The following is a 20,540-nucleotide window of genomic DNA, read 5'->3' on the forward strand; positions in this document are numbered from 1 at the left end:
ATCAACTGGAAGAATCCTTTGTATGAGTGAGCACACATACTGAAACTTAGCTGAGGGCATTGACTCATTTTCCCATCTCCAAACAACCGTCTGCAGTCAGAAATGGCTTTTGTTCAGATTCAAGCTCATGCTCTGAGGCCAGAAAGCTCCATCTACCATTCCTCAGTCTCTGTGTCATTCAGTTTCCTCCATGTATTAATAAAAATTGCAAGGAAACCTCCCAAATCCTAGTGATACAGGCTTAGGGATGTGTTTTTACCTGGTAACTATTCAAAGCTTGGCTCCCATAGCAATTTTACCTCCTCTACTTGATGTCCAAACCTTGTTCCTTGCTATGGATGCTTAACTTCCTTTGTGCACAATATGGTTGTGCTACTGACAGAGTTGAAACCCTTGGAGTTTTCTCTAAATCAGCAGGAAATTTCTCTTGAAGCCTTACAGTCATAAATGGAAATTGTCCATTTAATTAATCTGTATTGAACTAACAGAGTCCTGCTTACATAGCCAAAGACCTTCCAAACTGGGTGCTTCATAGTAGATGCCAAACTTATTTTAAGGTAACGAAAATGAGTGGCTTGATTTTCAAAAGTGCTGACTGCCCTGCAGCCCTGACTGAAATCAGTATGTGCTGCTTGGGTGCTTAATGCTTTTGAAAGTCAGGTCACTTTTGTAGGTACCTAAGTAAAGCTTAATTTTAGGAATTTTGAGAGTTCAGGCCATGGTTAGAAAGTCAATGCTCAGTTCTACAATCCTTTAGCTCAAACTACCATATACATATGCCTTATTCCACCCATGATGATGGATCTGGAGTACTGCATTTATCGACACCAGCACAGCAGGATTCTATGATTTCAGCAAGCATATGTCCATTGTAAATCGCATCTATAGGCCTGATTTCTCATGGCACCACTACAGAATCCTGTCAGTTTAATTCCATTACATTTAGTTTAGCCTCAGCTTTAGACAAAATTCAGAATTGTGGACTCCAGGTTATGAAAAACAAACCCTCTGATTTTCAGTTTGTGTACTTTTTAGTCTCCCTGAACAGCTCTCAGAGGCTGCTTAGTGCAAAATATCACTGAAGGGGTTGGGCCCTGGGCTATGATAAACCGTGAAATAAACAACTGAAAAGAGCTCTGAATTACATTGGATCTCAGTGTAACACACACCATAAACACCGCTCTACAGCTATCTGAGTACTAGGAGTTCAATATTAAGGACAAGGTGACTGAAGAGAACCTCCCAGGTCATTAGGCCACCTGGTATTGCAGGCCACCATGTCTAGGCCACCTCCCTTATTAGCTAATTAAGCTCCATCTCATAACTGGCTAGTTTTTTTCCTTTTGCCTCTACATCTTTGATAAGAGAGCTCCTCCAGAACCTCAGTCCTCCAAGTGCATCGCCCTCTAATTTCCTGCATGAATTGATTTGATTTGTAATCAGCTTATGCCCACTTGCTTGTGTGCCAAGAATACTCATCTCAACAAAAAACAATACCGTACCTGTTGGAACCGAATATCTAGCTCAAAGGTGATTGGTTCCTGAGGGTTACAGATGATGGGACGGGTATATTCCTGGTTGGGTGCAGCAGTACAAGGGAGACATTTCACAGTGTAAGTACCAGAGTAGTCTCGTACCTGGCAAAATAAACACACTGTTAGAAAGTGTACATTTCTACAGGCTCTGAACAACTAACACTGCAGTTCAACATATATAGCATCATTACCAAGGCCAGAGGTTTAGATGCTCAAATGCTAGCGATGAAATGTGGGTACTTTTGGAGGGTATGGGCATGAAGGTCTATAATAAAGATGTTTCACTCTATGTAGGATATAGATTCAAAACACAAGGGTCCTCCCCCTGGATGTGTCTACATGTGCAATAAATGTGAAGCAATAAACTCTGGCACATATCGTGTCAGAGTCTATTGCTCCTAGGCACTGCATTTGAATGTGTGCCTGGAACAGCAGCACACTGAGCCAGTTTAGAGCAGCCCCAAGGGTGCCACAGTATGCCACACTGAGCCATGAGGGTGCCATAGTGTGCAGCTAGCTGGCAGGCAGCCCCTCCCTGAAGCATCCTCAGGCCCCAGCCAGCCCTGTCAGGATCTACATGTGCATTGCTGCACAGTAAACAACTCTGTAGTAGAATAGTACTTGCAATACACATACAAGTACTATCTTATGACAGTTTATTAGTTTACTGTGGCCTGCTAGGGCTGTACATGTAGGCTTGGAAACTTTACTGTTGAGCTAATTAGGCAGCTCTGCAGTAAACATCTCATGTAGATGTGCCCCTTGCTACCTTCCTGCTTCACAGGCTAGTAGAATCCACACTACACTGGGGCACTTCAGATATAAATTATTTTCTCAGGGATGCAGTGATGGGCTATTGGACAGGGCCAGAACAGGGCAGAGGACCTGGTCTTATTCCAAGCTCTATAGCTGGCCTGTTGCATGACCCTCTGACCCAGGCAGTGAAACTCCCCTTAACTCTGCTGCTATGAAATGCCCACTCACCTTGCAGAGAACTTGGAGGTTTATTCTGGGCAAATATGCATTATTTTTGGTTATTTCAAATCTACAGTCCTGCAGGCCAAGGGTGGCCAGAAGATTTTACACGGAAGAATTCAAATGTAATGCTGCAGTTATCTTTCAAGTGCTATTTTCCCTCAAAACCATTTAATTTTCTTTATCTATATCAAGCAGCCTGAAAATAACCAAAAGCATAATTCTCCTCTTTCCATAGCGTTCCTCCTTTATTCAATCCAATCCTGAGCTCCGGCCCTGCACTGGAATCCAGGTAGGCTCAGCATCTGCCCACACACACTGCACTGCAGAGTCAGAGTCACTGCCTTTTCTATTTGCTTCTGTGACCCTCACACCTGTCCAAGCAGCATTCTCTGGTCTGCTCAAAAGGAGACAGGACCAATTAACTCTCATCTTGAACAAGTCTCCCATATCCAGCTCCCCATACACACTCACAGCAAAGTCTGAAATAAAGGTCCACTGCTGAACAGGCTGGTGGAAAGTTGGCTCGCTTCGCAGGAGACTCAGTGTAAACGTGAGGTCAGGGTGATCAGCAGACATCACCATTGAGGACAATGAAGTTCCTGTAAAAGCAAATGGCAATTTATGAGCCCCTTATACAAGAGGGCTCAGACTCAGTCAGCATACAGCAACTGGGGAAATAGGCAAACCCAGGAATTACCCAGCACTCCTGAAGAGAGTGATGTGCATTTCATTTACTCTGTTGAAACAAGCTTGTTATTACAAAATACTGGCGCTCATGAAAAAGCAGCACTACCGATGTTTCTAGAGATGTCATCCCAGGAGGATGAATGAGGCTCTTACCTGGGTGAGAAATTACCAGCTGTCCTCGGAAACGAATTTCTGTCTTGAAGTTCACAACCAGTCGCCCTTCATCATTGATTCTCATGCTGGTTGGGTAGAGAGATCCTAGAAAGAAGAAAATCTGTCATGTCTACCAAGGACTGTTGTTTCACCGGCCTTCCAACAGAAAGGTCCTTTGACTAGTTTAAGCATTTAGAAATATGAAATATGCTGCACAGTTCCATCACTCACTGGGTGTGACCTATTCCCTCTCCTCCACCCCCATTACATTCAGATCCCCAGACTACTATATTTCAACAGATATACAATGATTTACACTGTAACACAAGAACTTCTGGCCCCATGTGTTGTGAGATTACTCGTTAGCGGGTGCTCATTAACAGGGGCATCCACATCGGATTTGCTGCTTTGCAAAAACGAATCCATCAGATACTTTGCCCCTGGATACAGAGGTGGTCTGTGGGGGAAAAGTGTCCATCATCCAAAGCGTATATCGTCTTTGTTTTTTTCTTCTTCAGTATTTGGTAGACTTAAAAGGTGTATACTTTGGGGGAAAGGTTTTATACAATAATGTCAATACCACATAAAATTAAAAAAGAAAACATTGGGCATTTTAACAGTAGGAATCAACCTTGCTGGTACTTTCTCTGTGATTTTTAAGGCCAGGAAGCAGCCCAAGTTATTCACACTAGCTACTCTGAGATTCCTGCACTGAAGACTAGGCATCCTGGTGAAATGTTTAATCATAAGGAAAGCTCCGATGGTTAAGCTTCCATACCCTGGAGCACCGATTCTGCGGGGCTGCCTATGCCGTCTTTCCACAGGATGGCGGTATCATACACAAAGGTGAGTCGTAGTTCAGACTGCAAGTCAAAGTGCTGCCAGCCACCAACCGCCACAGGAGAGTGAAAGACGTAGGAGACATAGAGGGGCACGCGCAGTGTGACATAAGACTGCACCAGATTTAACACCTGAAAAACACCAGGGCAGAAGGTTACTACTTTCATGTCTAACCCCAAGAAGGTAGGAGAAAAGCGTGGCAGTGAGCCTATGGGCTTTTCTAACAGTGACAAGGAGCCTCATTCTCTATCTTCAGTCAGTCAAATTTACAGGTATTTCTTTTACTGTATGCATCACTTGTGTTTAGATGCTGCACACTCCTCACTAGACAGGCTTACACATTTGGTCTTCATTTTGGATATATTCTGAGGCATATGACAAGAACTGGAGTTCTGGCATTGACTAAAATCAGACAGGCACTTGTGTCAGTTCTGACAAACTGCAAGGCAAGCCGATGTTGCCCTGAGAGTTGTTTCACACTGTAAAGAAATAAAGGGGTCTAGAGAAATATCAATTACAGTGTTGAATTGATATTACCACACTCATATTACCCGGAGGCCTTTTTCAAACCTACAAAGCCAGTGCTCTCTCAGAATTAGTACCAATTACAGTTTTGGTTCTTTTGCTTTCACTCCTTTCATTGCCAGTTGGAGCCATGTACTTTGGGGGTGGTCAAAAACTACACCTGGATCCAGAACCAGGTTTTCCAATGACACCTGTCTGTACAATAGATTGAACCAAAACTTCACATTTTAGCATCTCTAAACTCTGCTGTTTGAAAATATTGTCCGAATTTTATAGTTTTCTCTCTCTTTCATGGGTCCATACAGAGGCTGTAGTGGGTATGACAGAACAGATAAAATATACTTGCTACCATCCACTATTCTGATCTCAACAAAGTACCCAACATTGGAGGACTCCATACATAAAGCAAAATCAACCAAGTGGTCAATCCCAGACATGCAGGGCCACACAGACTTTTAGGGGCTCATAGCTGTGTGCTAAATAAGCACGCAAAGGACTTTGCAGTTTGAGGGCCCTCCCAAGGCCTGGTCCCTTTGAACTGTTTATTTACCGTTTGAACATTTCCATGCATCAGGTTCCTTCCTGTCCAGTCACAGATCATCACAAACTGAACGTGCCTAGGTTGGACAGTCTAACAATTCACACATAGCATCTGGGATTGCGGGCTGATAATCTCAGGAAGATGGTTCCCCATATTTTGAATAGTTTTTTAAAATTTTTTTATTTCCCCAGCATGCAGTCTTCTTGATGGCTTTCACTTACCCTACAGACCCTCCCCCAAGAGGAGGCTTGGTGGTCACCTTGTTGGTGGTCACCTGACTCCCAGTTGTTTTTCCTGCCTGGTGCAGGGGGGCTAGACCTGATGATCCCCCAAGGTCCCTTCTGGCCTTGCAATCTATGAATCTACAGCAGCATCTTAGATTCCATTATTGCTAAATGATGCTAAAATTCATTATTATAATTATTGCTAGAACGCACATTTGCCAGCGATTACTAAATGGCAATCGAATGTCACCACAAGTTCATGAACGGCAGGTGCCACCAAACAGTTTCTATGCCATCTATTTTCCCCTGAAGTTTTAAAGCAGTACTTGTATTATATATTAATATCAATTCACTTCCTTGTTAGGGCATTTGTCAGGCTTCCTAGTTAAAGGAGTACTGCTGGTAAGGTCCCTGATAAATGTTCAGCTAAATGTACAATGGGATCTGAGCCATGATCCAACAATCATGCCTCTGCCATGCTACACGTACAACTACACATCCCAACAGTGCTATATTGCCAGTGCAGGAAGTACCTTGGGATCACGGCAAGCTGGGTGCATGGTGTCCCCACAGCTGGGAGACTTGGTCAGGTGATGGACATTTTTTGTGTAATAACTTTGTGGCTCATTCCCTGTTTTATGCTACCATTAATTGAATGACTGTTTGGCCAAGTTAGTACTTAAAATGGGATTAGGTCTTAAGTGTGACGTGTTCCAGAGACCTTGTCTCAGGAATGAGTACTGCTCCTGTGGAACTCACAATTGGCAAGCAGCCTTTTTTGCTCTTCTTTCACTCTGAAATTAATTCAGAGGAAATACAGAAAGGGGATTTGTGGTGACGCAAATAATTACAGAAGACATGCTGAAGTGGGGTCAGCAGTGCAAGGCGCATGCTGACTTACGAAAAATGTTGAGAACTGACAGTGACTGGGCACTTACTGGGCAATTTTCCAAATTGCTTTTAAATTGCTTTTGGCTGGTCCAAAAAGTATAGGAACTGCTGTAATGTGAAGAAGCTCTAGGGTTTCTGAACTCTTCTGGAAGATGTTAGAAGATTTGTGCTACAGACAATCAATGCAAATGATCAACATGACAGCACAAAATACCTTTACAGATTTTATTAGGAAGGGTTTGGTTAAGGCATAGGACTACATCCTATTTCACTATGTTGGATCTTCTGTCCATTGGGCAACTGTCCTAACCACCAGACTACTGGGCAAAAATTAGGAGGGTCTTCCTTGTTCCCCTGCTAGTCATGGTTTCACAGTGACTAAAATTTTGGAGCTTACCCAGCTTTACAGGCCTACTCAGGGAATCCTATTTCCCTGTGTACCTGCCTGCCCACAGCACAATCCTAGTGCGCCTGCTCAGTGGGAAAACTGTGACTCTGCATGCACCACTCAAGCATGTAAAATAAAATGGGATTTACTCTTTTGTTTTTCAAAACTTAAGGCCCAGAAGCGAGTGCTGCTGCTTTGATACATACCTGGCCATCTGTGCCAATGGAGCCGCCACAGTCAGCCATCAGCTCTGACATGTCATAGAAGCTGTTAAACTCCCAGAGACAAGCTTCCAAGTTGAGGTTGCGGTAGAAACGCAAGGTCTTGGCAGATCGCAGGGGGTTGCTATACTGATAGGGTGAAGTTTCCCCAATCACATCAGGGTTCTTGGTGCTCTCTGTCAGGAAGCCATGTTTGGTTGGGATCTCATTATAGTCCAGCAGGTTGGAACACTTATGGTTGCCTACTCGAGTGCCATCAGGGCTGAGAGTCAGCTCGAAATTGGATAATGGACGAGTTGAAATAACAGGCAGCATTCCTGAAACATAAGGCACCCCATTCACTTACTATTGTGAACTGAGAAGACTGACTGCTCAAATGTTCTAAGCACATAGTAAAACCTACTTTTTTTGTGGACGCTATTAACTTGGTAGAATGAGAATCATCTTTTGACTGTAGAGAGAAATTCTGAAGCTAAGTCATACAAAGACTTGATATATCTGAGTATGGAGAGACTGTGCGTGCATAAAGGATTTGCTACTTGGTTCCAGATGTCTTTTCATGGGAAAGTAGGTGTATGTGAAGTATGCTCTTTTTATTAACTGCACTTATTTCACTACCTGCACCTATTTCACTAGCTGCACCTTCTATTAAACTACACCTAAGGGATGTTTTTTGGTAATTTATTTCCCTTACATCAATACCCTCCCCCACAGTAAAAACCCCATTGCTGAGAGCAAATGTTATGCTTGAGAAAAACATCAGTTTGATAGAGTTAAAGATATAGTACATTAAAGTGTTAAATACAGTTTTTAAAAGCAATTTTCTAGATACCTATCCCTGTCACCATCAGCATAGCAGTGTTACAAAGAACTACATGGAAACCTTGACTTCACTAAGAAAGTGAAAAACTGCTGAATATAGTTGGGCAGAGTAGAGTTGGAGCTAGATGATGCTATGGTGCCCTCTTCTAGATTAGTGTGTATTAGGGAAGTAAGCTACTGCCAAAAAAACATTTTCAGTAAATGTCTTATTGCTATACTGCTAGGGAAGTCTTCCACATGAATATATATCAGGCAAAGCTATTTCCAATAGCTGCAGAAGGCACCGGTATAGCTCATACATGCTTTCTAAAATAGTATTAAACAATTCTCTGTCCCATCTGTACTAATGTCTACATTACTGCTGAACACCCAACTTCCTAATGTAAAGGGCCCAAGAGAAGTTGCCACATGAATAAACAGAATGATTTTTATGGGTGTGTTTGTGTGTGTGTCTCTTCTGTAAAAATAAGAAGTAAAGTAGTCCAAGATTTTCCCCTTGCTTTAGATAAAACAATTGAGGGCATGGAAAAAAGTACATCTGCAGCAAGATCAAAAGGCAAGGGAAACATGCATGAGCATGCTGTAACTTTCATGTCTTTCATGTCTGCATGACTCCACTCTATAGCAATATAAGTGAGCTAAACTGTGGTTACTTTGGTTCTGGATGAAGCAGCACAGATGGGATGGTTTTGTTATACTTGTATCACTACAGAATCGCACTGGTATAACAGCTGCAGTGTAACAGCTCATCCCAGTATTCTTTCATAGCTATGCAATTTTTACATCTAACCATTCCTTAGGTTTTTCAAACATTTATCACAGTTGGTTCTATTACAAACATGATAATTACCCTGTTGGAAGCTGGTGTCTTCCAATTACGGTTTTTACTAACACAGTAATACAACACTTTCACCTTCAGAACCACATTAACACTACCCACAGTTCTATGGATAGATAGAACAATAGATTGTTTTAAAGAGGCAGGGGCATCAGTGTGAAGGGGTTTTTTAAAAGTGTGCATTAGCTGATTCACTGTAACTGGTGTATAATTTTAAACCTGAAAGAATCAGGAGTAAAGTTACAGTGGTTTAGCTTCTACTTGGAGAAGAATAAACCAGGCAGATGACACAGTTACAGGAGATTGGCTGTAAAGTACTAGACTTTTAAAGCACTTTCATTGCTTGTCTATCCACACTCTGAAATGGCTCTTTCCAAAGTAAAGTCTATAGCACTGGGCTTCCCAGTCACCCTGGCATAAACCAGGGGTAACTCTACTGGGGTCACTGGAATTACCACTGTAAAGGAGAACCACCAAGATATGGGTGACAGGAATTTTATACTGGTTTCCATTTCAGATGCAAACCAAATTAAAACATACGTTGCTGTAACAGTGTTTGGTAAACCCTCAACAACCTTCAACTGTGGACAAGGATGAACGCTGCTCTGGCCACAAGCGTACAGTATTGTCTCTTCCAAAAAAAAAGTCCTTCTCTGCCAGAAACTCTCTTAAGGTGGGAACACACCTCACAACTGCCAAGTATCTGTGACTACTGGAGATGTAACATTCAAAGGCTTGTGTGACCTCATGATGCTTACCATCCATATGCGGCATTGTAACTGTTAATCTAATCAGACTGGGGTAATCGGGATCTTCTGGACCCGTGTACTGAATTTTGGCTGAGAAAGGTTCTGCTCCAACAGATCCTGGGATGCGAGGCTGACAAAGACCTGAGAGGGGAGAAGGAGTAATCCTGAGGACTCTGTTAAACTGTGTCACATGAGTTAAAGGCAATTCTGACATGTCTGTAGCCAGACTAAGTTACAGCAGTCTGAGGTCCAAAGCACATAGTCCTTTAGAAGCTGGGGTCTCAGGTATAGATCTGGAAGGCTAACTTCACAAAGGTGCTTAACAGCAATTCCAGGAGCCTAAATAAAATATATACAGGCACCCCTGAGATCCACAAAACCTTCACTCAGCTGCTGCTTAACCTTGTCTATGAATAAAGCCCCTGTCACTGGGCAGGTGCAGAACCACCTACGTCTCAACACTGTTAAGTTACTTGGAACTGATGCCCTTTCATAAACCCCAGGGGAATCCTCAAAATGCCTCTTGGCCTGCAGGGCTCTCAGAGAGTACATTTATCCCTAACTGTGGGATGAGACTTTTCTGAGGCCTTGTGTACAAAGCAGGGACTTGAACCTTTCTCTCCCATATGCCCAGTACTCCCCTGGCATCTCACACCTACTGAATATTTAGTTATTTTTGCTAAGTGGAAAAAATTAACCAGGAGAGACTTAGAGCCTGAGAACTCCTAACAGCCTGGGGGTTTTGGCACCTTCTCAGGATGTGGGAGATCCATGTTTGAGCTTTTTCTCCAAATTATAAAACAGGTCTCTCTCCTCTCTAATCACTAGTATCATGGAGTGTTTCAATCTGGTTTACTGTGAGAAAGAGTTCACTTGGTTTAAACACATAATTCCCAGAGAGAAATCACAACCAAGGAAACAGAGAGGAAGTAGGTTCCACTTCTTTCTGGCCCAGAGTGAGGTGGTTCATTATCTCTGAGGTAGGGCCAGCGTTCCCTCTAAGCTGTGCAGTGTGGGCGGCCACACAGATGTGCTCAGTGCAGCTTAGAGGGAACACTGGATGGGGCCTAAATCCACAGTATTGTCTACTGTCTAGTTTGAACAGCTTCCTGCTTAGCTTGCTGACTTCTGCAAATCTCTGCTAACCCATGTACTGTATAGAAAAACCTGAGATGAGGCTAGACATTTCACGCACCAGTGAGGCCAGGACTTAAACTCTGCAGTGGGTTTCTCTTTTAGTCTATTAGTCTATGCCAATGCTTTAATCCTGGCCTGTTCTGCAGGTTTCTGAATGGTTTCATGCTCAAAGGTATTGCTCCTCTCCATTTATAGACAGTAGCTGTTTTGTCTTGAATGATATAAAACAGAAATATATATCTCTGTGGCACATGTTTATAATGTGAAAAGCAGAGGACACATGTCTAGGAGTGACCCCATTGGCTACCTCACTAGAACAAGATGCCAAATAAATAAATGCCATCTCCACCTCTTCCTTATGCCCATGACAGCCAAATCATGGGTATAAACTGTTAAAATTACAGAGTCAATGTGGCAATTTATGCAGCTTTCTTTCAGAAACAAGCTTTTTCTCTACACAAAATAAATTTAAACTATATACAACACTGAAGCCTGCTTAGACCTAGCCTATATCAGCAGCGAACAGTGCAGCTTTCATTGTCTTCCCCTACTCCAAGGTGTCACAGTCAGCAGGTTACCACTTACCATCTTCTCTGTTCACTATGTAAATTGGACTGAGCAATTCCAAGCCCACATCACCATTAGCATTCACAGCACGTGCTGCACACTGCACCCTTGATCCTGCTTGGAAGTAAATGGAGTCCAGGGAGATGGATTTGGTGTTGGTAAAGAACGTGTTGGAATCCACTTCCCGCATGGGGCTGGTGACACCGTCGCTGCCACTTGGAGCACTGACAAGCCAGCGGTACTGGGTCAGGGTGTCATTGATGTTTTCAGCAGCACAGATAGAGCCAGTCTTGTCATAGTCTGAATACTTGGGATTACATGCCTGTCAGTTGGCAGATATGCAAAATAAACAAGATGATCTGCTTCCCATGTCTGCTCCAGGAATGCTAACAATTAAATATCATTTTAATGGTAATTAAAACATTAGCAGTATAGTTTCACTTCTTTACGGTTATAATTTTTGCTTATATGTAGATGCGAATTCAACAGATACACAGTTAAGTGTCTTACATGCCTAACTATAGGAACACACATTTGAAAACTCGTATCTTAGCCTTTCTGTACATCTGTTGCTAAAACAAGGATACTAATATTTAGATAATGATCTTACAGTCCTTCATTTTGGGGTTTAAGTCTGATTCTATATGAACATGGTTAGGGTACTTTAATTTCAATTTTCTGCCCCTAAGGTTGCCCTTTTAAAAAAAGCACTCCTTCAAAACACTACCGTGTAAAAGAGCCTTGCCACAATCTTGGAGCTATTCCTGTAAAATATTCCAGACAAGCATGTGCTCTGGACACACACTAATCTTTTATTTAAAAAAAGAAAGAAAGGAAGATGGATCAGGGTAAGGAACCCTAGCTCACTCAAGTCTAACAGCAGCACACAGAAATTGGGTGCCCTCTGTTATCAATGCATACAAATCATATCAGTTATACTGAGAGGCTCAAAAGCACTGGATTAGCATATGATATTGCTTGGGAGAGATCATACCGTCACACACACAAGCGGGTAGCCTGTTGGAGGCTGTGGGTTCTCTTTGCTTTTAGATGTATCATCATATATCAGGAGCGATACAAGCTGGGGCACGGCTGGAAAAGTCACATCTGCAACACTGTCCATTTCTTCAATGTACACAATGGCTTTGTTCACCTGAATTGTGAGAGTTAAAAAGTTACTGTCTACAGCTGAAAATATTTTAAAAAACTGCTTGCAGCTGTAATTTCTATTGCTAAAATTTATTCTGGTTTTACTCATAAAATATAGTTTTCTCTAGTTTCCCCTCATTGTTCCAATGACTTCTTAAAGGTGTATCTTCTGATATTAATCCCTTTGCTTCCTAAGTTTTCAGCCTTTCTGATTAAGCCTATTCACTGGTTAACTGTAGGGAAGGGTAAAATGAATACCCAGGGTGACATCAGCTCTCAGGACACTCAGGAAGGGAAAGATAATTCAGACAAAAAATGTAAAGAGAAAGCAATGCCTTACTTGTTCATTGATGCTAAAAGCAGGTGGCTAGTTTAGCCATCTAAATCCACATTAGGGACCAAATCTAACCATACCTTTAGATTAGTAGATAGCACTTATGCAGCTAATTTAGTTATGCAAGTGGCATTTTGAGCCACTTACACATGTTTTAGATTATACTTCCCCTGGATGTCACATAAAGCCATTTCAGCTCAACAACTGCTCAGGGCCTGGAAAACCCAAATTCTTGGTCCCCTCACCTAGAAGGGATTTGAACATCTCCCACTTCTTGGAGATGTGCTCTGATCATGAGGCCCTGGGCTACAGAGGTCCTTCTTCACAGGAGCACTCCCAACACATCTCCAAAGTTGGGTGCCCTGTACAATGTCCAGCCAAGTGGGAAAGATATGACATGCCACAACAAGTAAGCCTTGGACAGTGTGGCTTAGGGGATGGGTACTAGAAGATGGGGTCCCTGAGTTATGGATCAAGAGACCTACATCACTGCCCCAAGCCTCCCTCCACCCTGTAACCAAATCTCCTTCCCTTCTTGCCTGTGCAAGCTCCCTTAACATTCTCTATCAGTTTATTATAACACCAGTACATAACCACCTACATAACAACAACAAATGTAAACACAACCTTTACCTGAATCTCAGCGATCATATTTTCATCAGGTTTCAAGTGCACTGTAAATGCTTCTCTCATTTCTCTCACTCCATCATATAGGACCTCAACTTCAACAAAATGTTCAGTTTCTCCTTCTTTGAATTCAATGTCTGTTTTAGAGACAAACAAGTTAACCTCTTTTCTAAATCCAGTCTGCTCAAGTAACATACCTTGTCGGAACAAAACAGTTTGGCTCTTCCTGAGTCAGCTTAGAATGATTGCAGTATTAAAATGGGCAAACTAAATAACTAAGCCTAAGTACAAACTCATTAATTTTTATCTGACAAAGGACACATGAAATGCTGGAGTGAATTTTTATAAGTATTTGAGAATGACATTTTAACTCCATTTTTGTAGGGGGACCTTGAGTAGATGCCCCCTTGCATATATGCCTTTTGGACATAGATCCAAAAAACGGTGCCTAAAAACCAGGGGGGTGGTAAAGTCCAACACTTTTAGGGCATATGCTTCTGAAGTGGAATGCAGAACCGCACCTGTCTAGGCTCCCTGTACAATGCAGGGGGAGAGTTAAAGCATCTAGCAGGGTCTAAAACCTGTACGCAGGTCTCAGAACAGGATCTAAAAACCTGCATGCAGAGCAGGGAGCTGTGTGATGTCAATGAGACCAGTGTGGACCTGCCTAAAGCTAATAGGAAATGCTTACATAGAGGAAAGCTCTGTAGGCCAGGGGTCCTCAACCTTCTTTCTTCAACCTAGCATGCTATAAAAATGCCATGGCCCACTTGCATGGTCCCAATAACTGTTTTTCTGCATATCCAGTAGATTAAAAGCTGTATTAAATTGATAATTATCCAGTTAAACATACACTTAAGAGAAGGAAGGTATTTTACAGACAATTTTAGTACTTGATACTGTTTAAGAATATCGTTATTTGTTATTTATATTATAGTATTATCTACAGGACCAAACTGAGACCAGAAGCCCCATATGCTAGGCATGTGCACCTACTAATGTGTGAACACATGTAACAACTGACTCATGCCCAAACGTCACTAATTGTTACCTCCCCACAGGTAAGTCTATGGGAGCACTGGCGAGGTGGGAGAGGAGCTCCACCCACCCCATATAGACCCACACTCCTTGCTTTCCTTTTCATCTCAAAGGTTCCACATTGAGAAAAAGCTCCAGATAAGTAAAAACAGGACAACATCATCTCAATGCTGCTGAGACAGAAGACTAGTGCCTCTGAACACAATTTCTCTGTCTTCTCCCTTTTTCTCCATTAGGGTTAAATCATACCAGCACTCCTCTGCCAACCAAAAGGGCTTCTACCTGAGATCAAAACCAAAAAACTCTGCTGCCAGAATGGGACCATTCAGTGGCTGGACCAAACTGCATGTAAATTCTTATGAAGAAGTTCTGAAGAAGCTCCAGTCTTCTGCTTATCAAGAAGCTCCTGTCTTAGGGACTTAAGTAGCCACAGAAAGTTAGGTGCCCATTTTCAACTGAATTTCAGTAGGATTCAGGCACCGAATACTATTCCTCTCTTTCACAAATTATTAGTCAAGGATCTTCAAGCATAGTAGCAACAGTGATTGAGACGCTTAAAATACAGCACTCACTATTTTTCTATTGTAACAACATCCTGTTATTCATATCCTTCATTCATATGCACAACAGCACTGCCTGGGCTGATGATTCTGAAGTCCACCATTCAGTGAAAATGCTTACCTTCTGACATTGGATTATAGTCTTCTCCAGAAGTGGCTGACCCATCCTTAGTGTGTATTCTTACAACTGATATTTTGGAGCTGTCTCCCAAACGTAAAACAGGGATCTTTACAACCACAATCTCTCCAGGCTCCTGAGGCTCTTGAATGCTGTATTTGATTTCAGAAAACTTAATCACTGGTTCTGCAAAGAAATTGGGGGTAGGGAGAAAAATCTCTCTCACTGGATCCAGTAAAATATAATACATGGACTTTCAAAAGACATTCCAATGGAGGTAAGTGGGCCAAAACAAAGCTAAAAAATCTAACAAAAGAAATAGCTGGACATTTCCCAGGATTTATCTGCTGGTATGTTTACTAAGCCAAAATAAATTCTAATGGAATTATTCTGAAAAGTCTTTTTGTATCCTTCTCAAAAAAAGAGAAAGAGAATAACTTACTGTGGTTTTAGTTCAAGATAGATTTTTAAGAGGAGATATGACCTGTTGTTAGGCAGGTGGTTATTTGCAAATGCTGTTTATTCTGCTCCCTAGTCATGAAAGGAGGTTGTAAACCTAAACAGGTGTCTTACTTTGATGGAAAGCAAGGCAGAATCCTATTTCATTTTGTGTGTCCCAATAGCAGTTTTCTGCCTGTGTAACTGGCATTTTTCACACTTCAGTGGAATCTGCAATTCTTTTGCCCTTGCGGTGTGGACAGGTAAGTGTCTACATAGCTACTGTGCAGGTTCAGTTAGATATGCACTAGCTTGGCAGGTATGGGGTTCCACCCATGTGTACACTGGGTGAGTGTAAATCACAGAATAAAGTCTAGCAAAAACCCATGGGGAAAGGAGGAGGAAGTGACAGCACCAACAGGGCCTGCCCCTATTTTATCATAAATAGCTGAGTGGGTAGGTACTCACCCAGGAAACAAAAGACCAAGGTTCTAGGCACTGCTAACCCAGCAGGGGTTGGAACGTGCATTTCTCCAACTTTAGGAGACACAGGGCATGTCTACACATGCAATTAATGCACCTGAATATTACATGCAGAAAATTCAGGCACATTAAACTGTGGCCCCACACACATCTGAATGTGTGCCTGCCAGGCCTGGAAGGCCACTTCAGGCTTAACACCAGGAAAAACTCCTTCACAGTCAGGGTGACCAGACTGTGGAATAAACTCCCTCCAGAGGTGGTGCAGTCTCCTACCTTGGAGGTTTTCAAGAGGAGACTGGACAGTCACCTCGCTGGGGTCACTTGACCCCAGTTGTCTTCCTGCCTAGAGCGGGGGGAGCTGGACCCGATGATCTGCAAGCCCCTAACAATCTATGGATCTATGAAATGCATCCCAATCTCTGCATGGCTGGAAGGCAGCATCTTGCTGAACTGGGACAGCTCTTCCCTCTCTCTGTGGCCCTCTGCTGCCTAGGCTGACTAGGAGCAATTTGCTCCTGGTCAGTGTCTACGTATGTGCTTCAGTGCATTAAAGTTCTAGTACCTGTATCTACAGATACTAGAAAAAGACACATTAGACGAATCTACTGCAGAGTAGCTACTGTGCGCATGTAGATAGTGTTGCTTTACTGCACATTTGATTAGTCTAATGTGCAGTATAGCATCTTGTGTAGACACCCCTCCGTGCTCTAACCAAAAGGCCAAAACTTAGGAATTATCTGTGCAGAGAGTAGAACTGAAAATTGTTTGTGTGTCAAAAAAGCTACTTACATAGCTGAAAAACTGGTATTTGGGTGTATACAGTGGAATAGGATTTTGCCCCATCCCACAGAAGTCTCTCCTTATCCCTGCAAGTTTAGGAATTTGCTTTGAAAGTCTAGCTCAACAAATCTACAGTTCTTTCAATTTGATCCTGTTTGGATCTCTCTTATTAGTATAACATCCCATTATGCAAAACAACAAGTAGTTTTGGAATAATACTGGAGAAGGTCAAGTGAAGATTATTCACCCTGTCTCAGTATATGGTAACAGAGACATTCAGTGAAATGAGAGGTGATAAATTCAAAACTAACAGAAGTAGATACTTCATAAAATGCAATATTTATGTGTGTGGAATTCATTGCAAACAATTCAATAAAGGGATTACATACTTATAAGGATTGCTATAGAATTCAGAGTTGTAACGGCAAGTATTAAAAACAAGCACACAAGAGGGTCTAAATATTTTGCTTCAAAGCATAAACCATTGTTTAACTACTAGGGTCAGAGGAAACTTCCCCTGCGAATAGGTCATTTAATGATTGTTCATTGCAGGTTTTTTTGCAATTAAAATAGAAATACTATGTATTACAGGCTGGTCCTTTTGCACTTTCCTTTGAACCATTTGGTACCGGCCACTGATAAGGTTGCACAACACTTGCTCAAATGTCTGTATTTGAACACAAAGACACTTAAAAACTCACTGTCTTCTTCATCCTTTATCCTGACCGAGATCTCTTTCTGCTCTCCAACAGAGGCACCAAATATGGAGTTGCTTTTTGGTGTTCCAAGCACTAATCTGAATTCCTCCTCCTCTTCATAAATGGCATCATCTTCTAGCATTACCACACAGAGCTTCTCAATCTCTCCTATAGACAGGAGACATGTATGTATTGGATAATGTAATGGTACCACAGACAATGGGATAAAAGTCAAACACGCTCCCTAAGGCGCTCTCTCTCTCTCTCTCTCTATATATATATATATATAATCTCAGGGAAGTGGAAACAAAGAATTTAGTAATACTTTTCTCTTGTATTTTATTCAAATCTCACACAGCACAGTTAAGTGTTAATATTCATAATAATTGGATAAACACAACTGGGAAAATTTCTGAACCATTGGGAGAAGAGATGCAGGCTACAACCAAGGGGCCCCTCCCTTCCAATGTAGCATCCACCTCACAAAGCCCCACACTCACAAGTTAATCCTCGTTTCTCCACATAATTCTCCTCTCCTGGCTTCCTCTCAGGCCAGCTTCAAGAGGGGTGATGAAAGGCCTGGGAAATTTGCTAAAAAGCAGGAGACAAGTTCAAACTCCTCTTAGGCAAGGGGAGCCTAGAACCTAGAAATGCTAGGCTCCTGAGCCCTACATGGTTGCTTGGGCACCACACAATTGCACTAATAAATGGAAGTGCCCTCCTCTGTTTTACTTCTTGTAGGCAAGTTTGCAGGGCAATTCTATTTCAACACAGGGCAAAATAGAAGTCCATACTATACTAAGTGCCAAAAATTGCAACCGCGAGTGCCATTTAAGATTACAGACAGAAGAGCAGCTCCCTGTTACAACTCAGTGTAGCTTTGTAGGAAACACTGTAAGTTGCAATGATCCCTTGGGTCAAAAGGAAGTTCTCTTTTCAGTCTGGGAGCTGAGGATTCCAGCTGCTTGCTGCGAGCCTGAAGCCCGGCCTCTGTAATAACACCACTGCCCCATGGACATGGGCGACTGGTACTTCCTGAGTCAGTGACTGGGGCAGGGGTACCCGCAGCTGATTGTGCTGACCAGGGTTGGGGGGGGACTTATGTGGCACTTCCAGGTTGGCACAATTGGCTGCGGGGGGACCCCGCCACCCCCAGTCAGCACAATCAGGCGCAGGGGGACCATGGGGATTGCTTCTCCTGGTGCCCCCAATCCCCAGCCAGCACTCTCGGAGGGGACACCAGAGGTCTTGCCTGCCCCCCCGCCCATTGCCTAAGCTGGGAATGCTGGCTGTCAGGGGGTGTGCCAATGCTCTCAGTGGGTGCATGTGCACCCCCTACACTTCGCCACTGCCCACAGACACAAATTAGAGGACACACTACATTTTGGAAGGTGTTCATCTGAATTCAATGAAAGTTCAGATTTTCATGGGATCAGGCCCTTTTAAAGAAGACTACAGCCATGCACGTCTGTTTAGTCATAGCTGTAGACCACTTTCTGGGGCCAGATCAGGGAAAAATTGTCACTTCTGTCTGTACCTTAAGTGCATAAAGCAAAACGGGATTTATTTTCAGGTATTTAAGTATTTGTTTACACCTTGTCAAATAATCACTGATGTGCACCTGTTAGGAGGATCAAATCTCTGCTACTTTTCTTTACATACATTAAATATACACACATGTTTATGTATGTATATATGCATATACATCTTTATGTTTATACATAAAACATACATATATACAAACACATATGTGCATACATAGACACACACATATATAAATATACATGTAGAGTGCATTAGAAGCACAGCAAGTAATTCATAGATATAGTCTGATTTTCCCCTCATTCTTCATTTTTAGCTATAACATTTAAAAATGCCAAAGTGTTAGTCACACTAACACTACCATTTGCTGAAAGTCCACATTGCTGTTTCCTCATCTAAAAAAATACCAAGTTATTATTATTTATATTGTAGTCCCAAGATGTCCTAGGAGTTTGGCTTTTGATACTCAGCAGCACTATATTTTGCTGAAAAGCACTGAAGGTATTATTTTCTTTTAAGTAATTTCAATTCTCACTGAAAAGCTCTTACCTGGAAGAAATGTGATTACAGAGTCATCAGTGTTTGGCCTCTCCTCATAATCCATCATCACTTGGGCAGAACCCTGGCGAGTGTAACAACGGACTGTAGATTTATGATTAATATCACCACTCCGATAAATGGGCACCATCAATTGTCTGTCTTTTTCATTTACTGTGTACTCTGGTTCCTTGAACTGGACTTTGGGCACTGCAAATAGAAGGGTTTTATACATTACGCCATAGTCTATATGATGAAAATGCCCATGGTATATGGAGAAAGGGTGTTAATTAAATTCAGGAACAGAAGCATAAGGCATGAATCTACTTCCTCTGCTGACCTTTTATAGTAACCAAAAGAGGATTCAAATCTACCTATACTTTTTAAACAATACAGATGTTAAAATATTTTTACAATCCTATGCAATCAACTGCTATATTGATCACAGTAACTGAAGAATTGGTGAGTTTTGATTAAATGGTATATGATTTCTTTCTGTGGGTATTTTTTTTCTGCCTGGGTACTAAGGGGTCTTTTCTAGACTCAATGCATAGAATATTTGTGTGCGTAATTCTTATTAGGGCAAAGTAAATATTCCACTAGAAACTGCTGTTAACTTCAGTAAGTGAAACTTCAACAGAATTCTCAATTGTACAGTTAGAGAGCAATTCAGTATAACGGAATTCATTTGCAGAAACTTGAGACCACTAAAAATTAAATCTGTCTACTTATCAAATAACTAAGATTCTGCAAGGCTTTGTGCTGGTTGTTAAATATTTTATGAATTTTCCATTTATTACTTGATTATGAACAAAGCAAGTCAGACAATGAGCACTGTTCTTATTCCTTTAGCCAAAAAGATAATAATAAAAGCCACTTGTGATACATATAAGATACATATTAAGATTTGAACAACCACATGAGAAACTTAAACTTCCTTGGATTTGGTAGCTCAAAGTTATGTGTATGTACGTGAAGAACTTTCAATCTAAGGAAACTTTCAATCTGTTTGTACTAACAGCCTCCATACCACTGATGTGAATATTCATATAAATAGACAGATTCACTCATGTGCCTCAGGCCTTAGCTAACACAATTACAGCTCATGAGGGATCTACTTATCCAGAACTAACCATTTAC

General features: G+C 41.9%; 1 protein-coding gene across 2 annotated transcripts in view; it reads right to left on the reverse strand.

The window, feature by feature from the left end:
* Window positions 1-20,540, reverse strand: part of FREM3 (FRAS1 related extracellular matrix 3) — a 125,668-nt gene that overhangs the window by 3,298 nt on the left and 101,830 nt on the right. Inside the window, exons 9-21 of one of the 2 annotated variants that reach the window (XM_019534416.1) lie at window positions 19,413-19,610; window positions 17,325-17,489; window positions 14,926-15,108; window positions 13,213-13,343; window positions 12,091-12,249; window positions 11,115-11,418; window positions 9,402-9,533; window positions 6,969-7,300; window positions 4,132-4,324; window positions 3,354-3,458; window positions 2,985-3,112; window positions 1,503-1,637; window positions 1,276-1,414 (exon numbers count right to left, since the gene is read on the reverse strand). In XM_019534416.1, the coding sequence (XP_019389961.1) occupies window positions 1,319-1,414; window positions 1,503-1,637; window positions 2,985-3,112; window positions 3,354-3,458; window positions 4,132-4,324; window positions 6,969-7,300; window positions 9,402-9,533; window positions 11,115-11,418; window positions 12,091-12,249; window positions 13,213-13,343; window positions 14,926-15,108; window positions 17,325-17,489; window positions 19,413-19,610 (2,261 nt within the window). In that variant the 3' untranslated portion in view covers window positions 1,276-1,318. Of the gene's footprint in view, window positions 1-1,275; window positions 1,415-1,502; window positions 1,638-2,984; window positions 3,113-3,353; window positions 3,459-4,131; window positions 4,325-6,968; window positions 7,301-9,401; window positions 9,534-11,114; window positions 11,419-12,090; window positions 12,250-13,212; window positions 13,344-14,925; window positions 15,109-17,324; window positions 17,490-19,412; window positions 19,611-20,540 lie in introns of those variants that run through there. The other variant, XM_019534415.1, reaches the window with a different exon arrangement.

The sequence above is a fragment of the Crocodylus porosus genome, unplaced genomic scaffold, assembly GCF_001723895.1.
Source record: "Crocodylus porosus isolate Cpor-Errol unplaced genomic scaffold, CroPor_comp1, whole genome shotgun sequence".
NCBI lineage: Eukaryota > Metazoa > Chordata > Crocodylia > Crocodylidae > Crocodylus > Crocodylus porosus.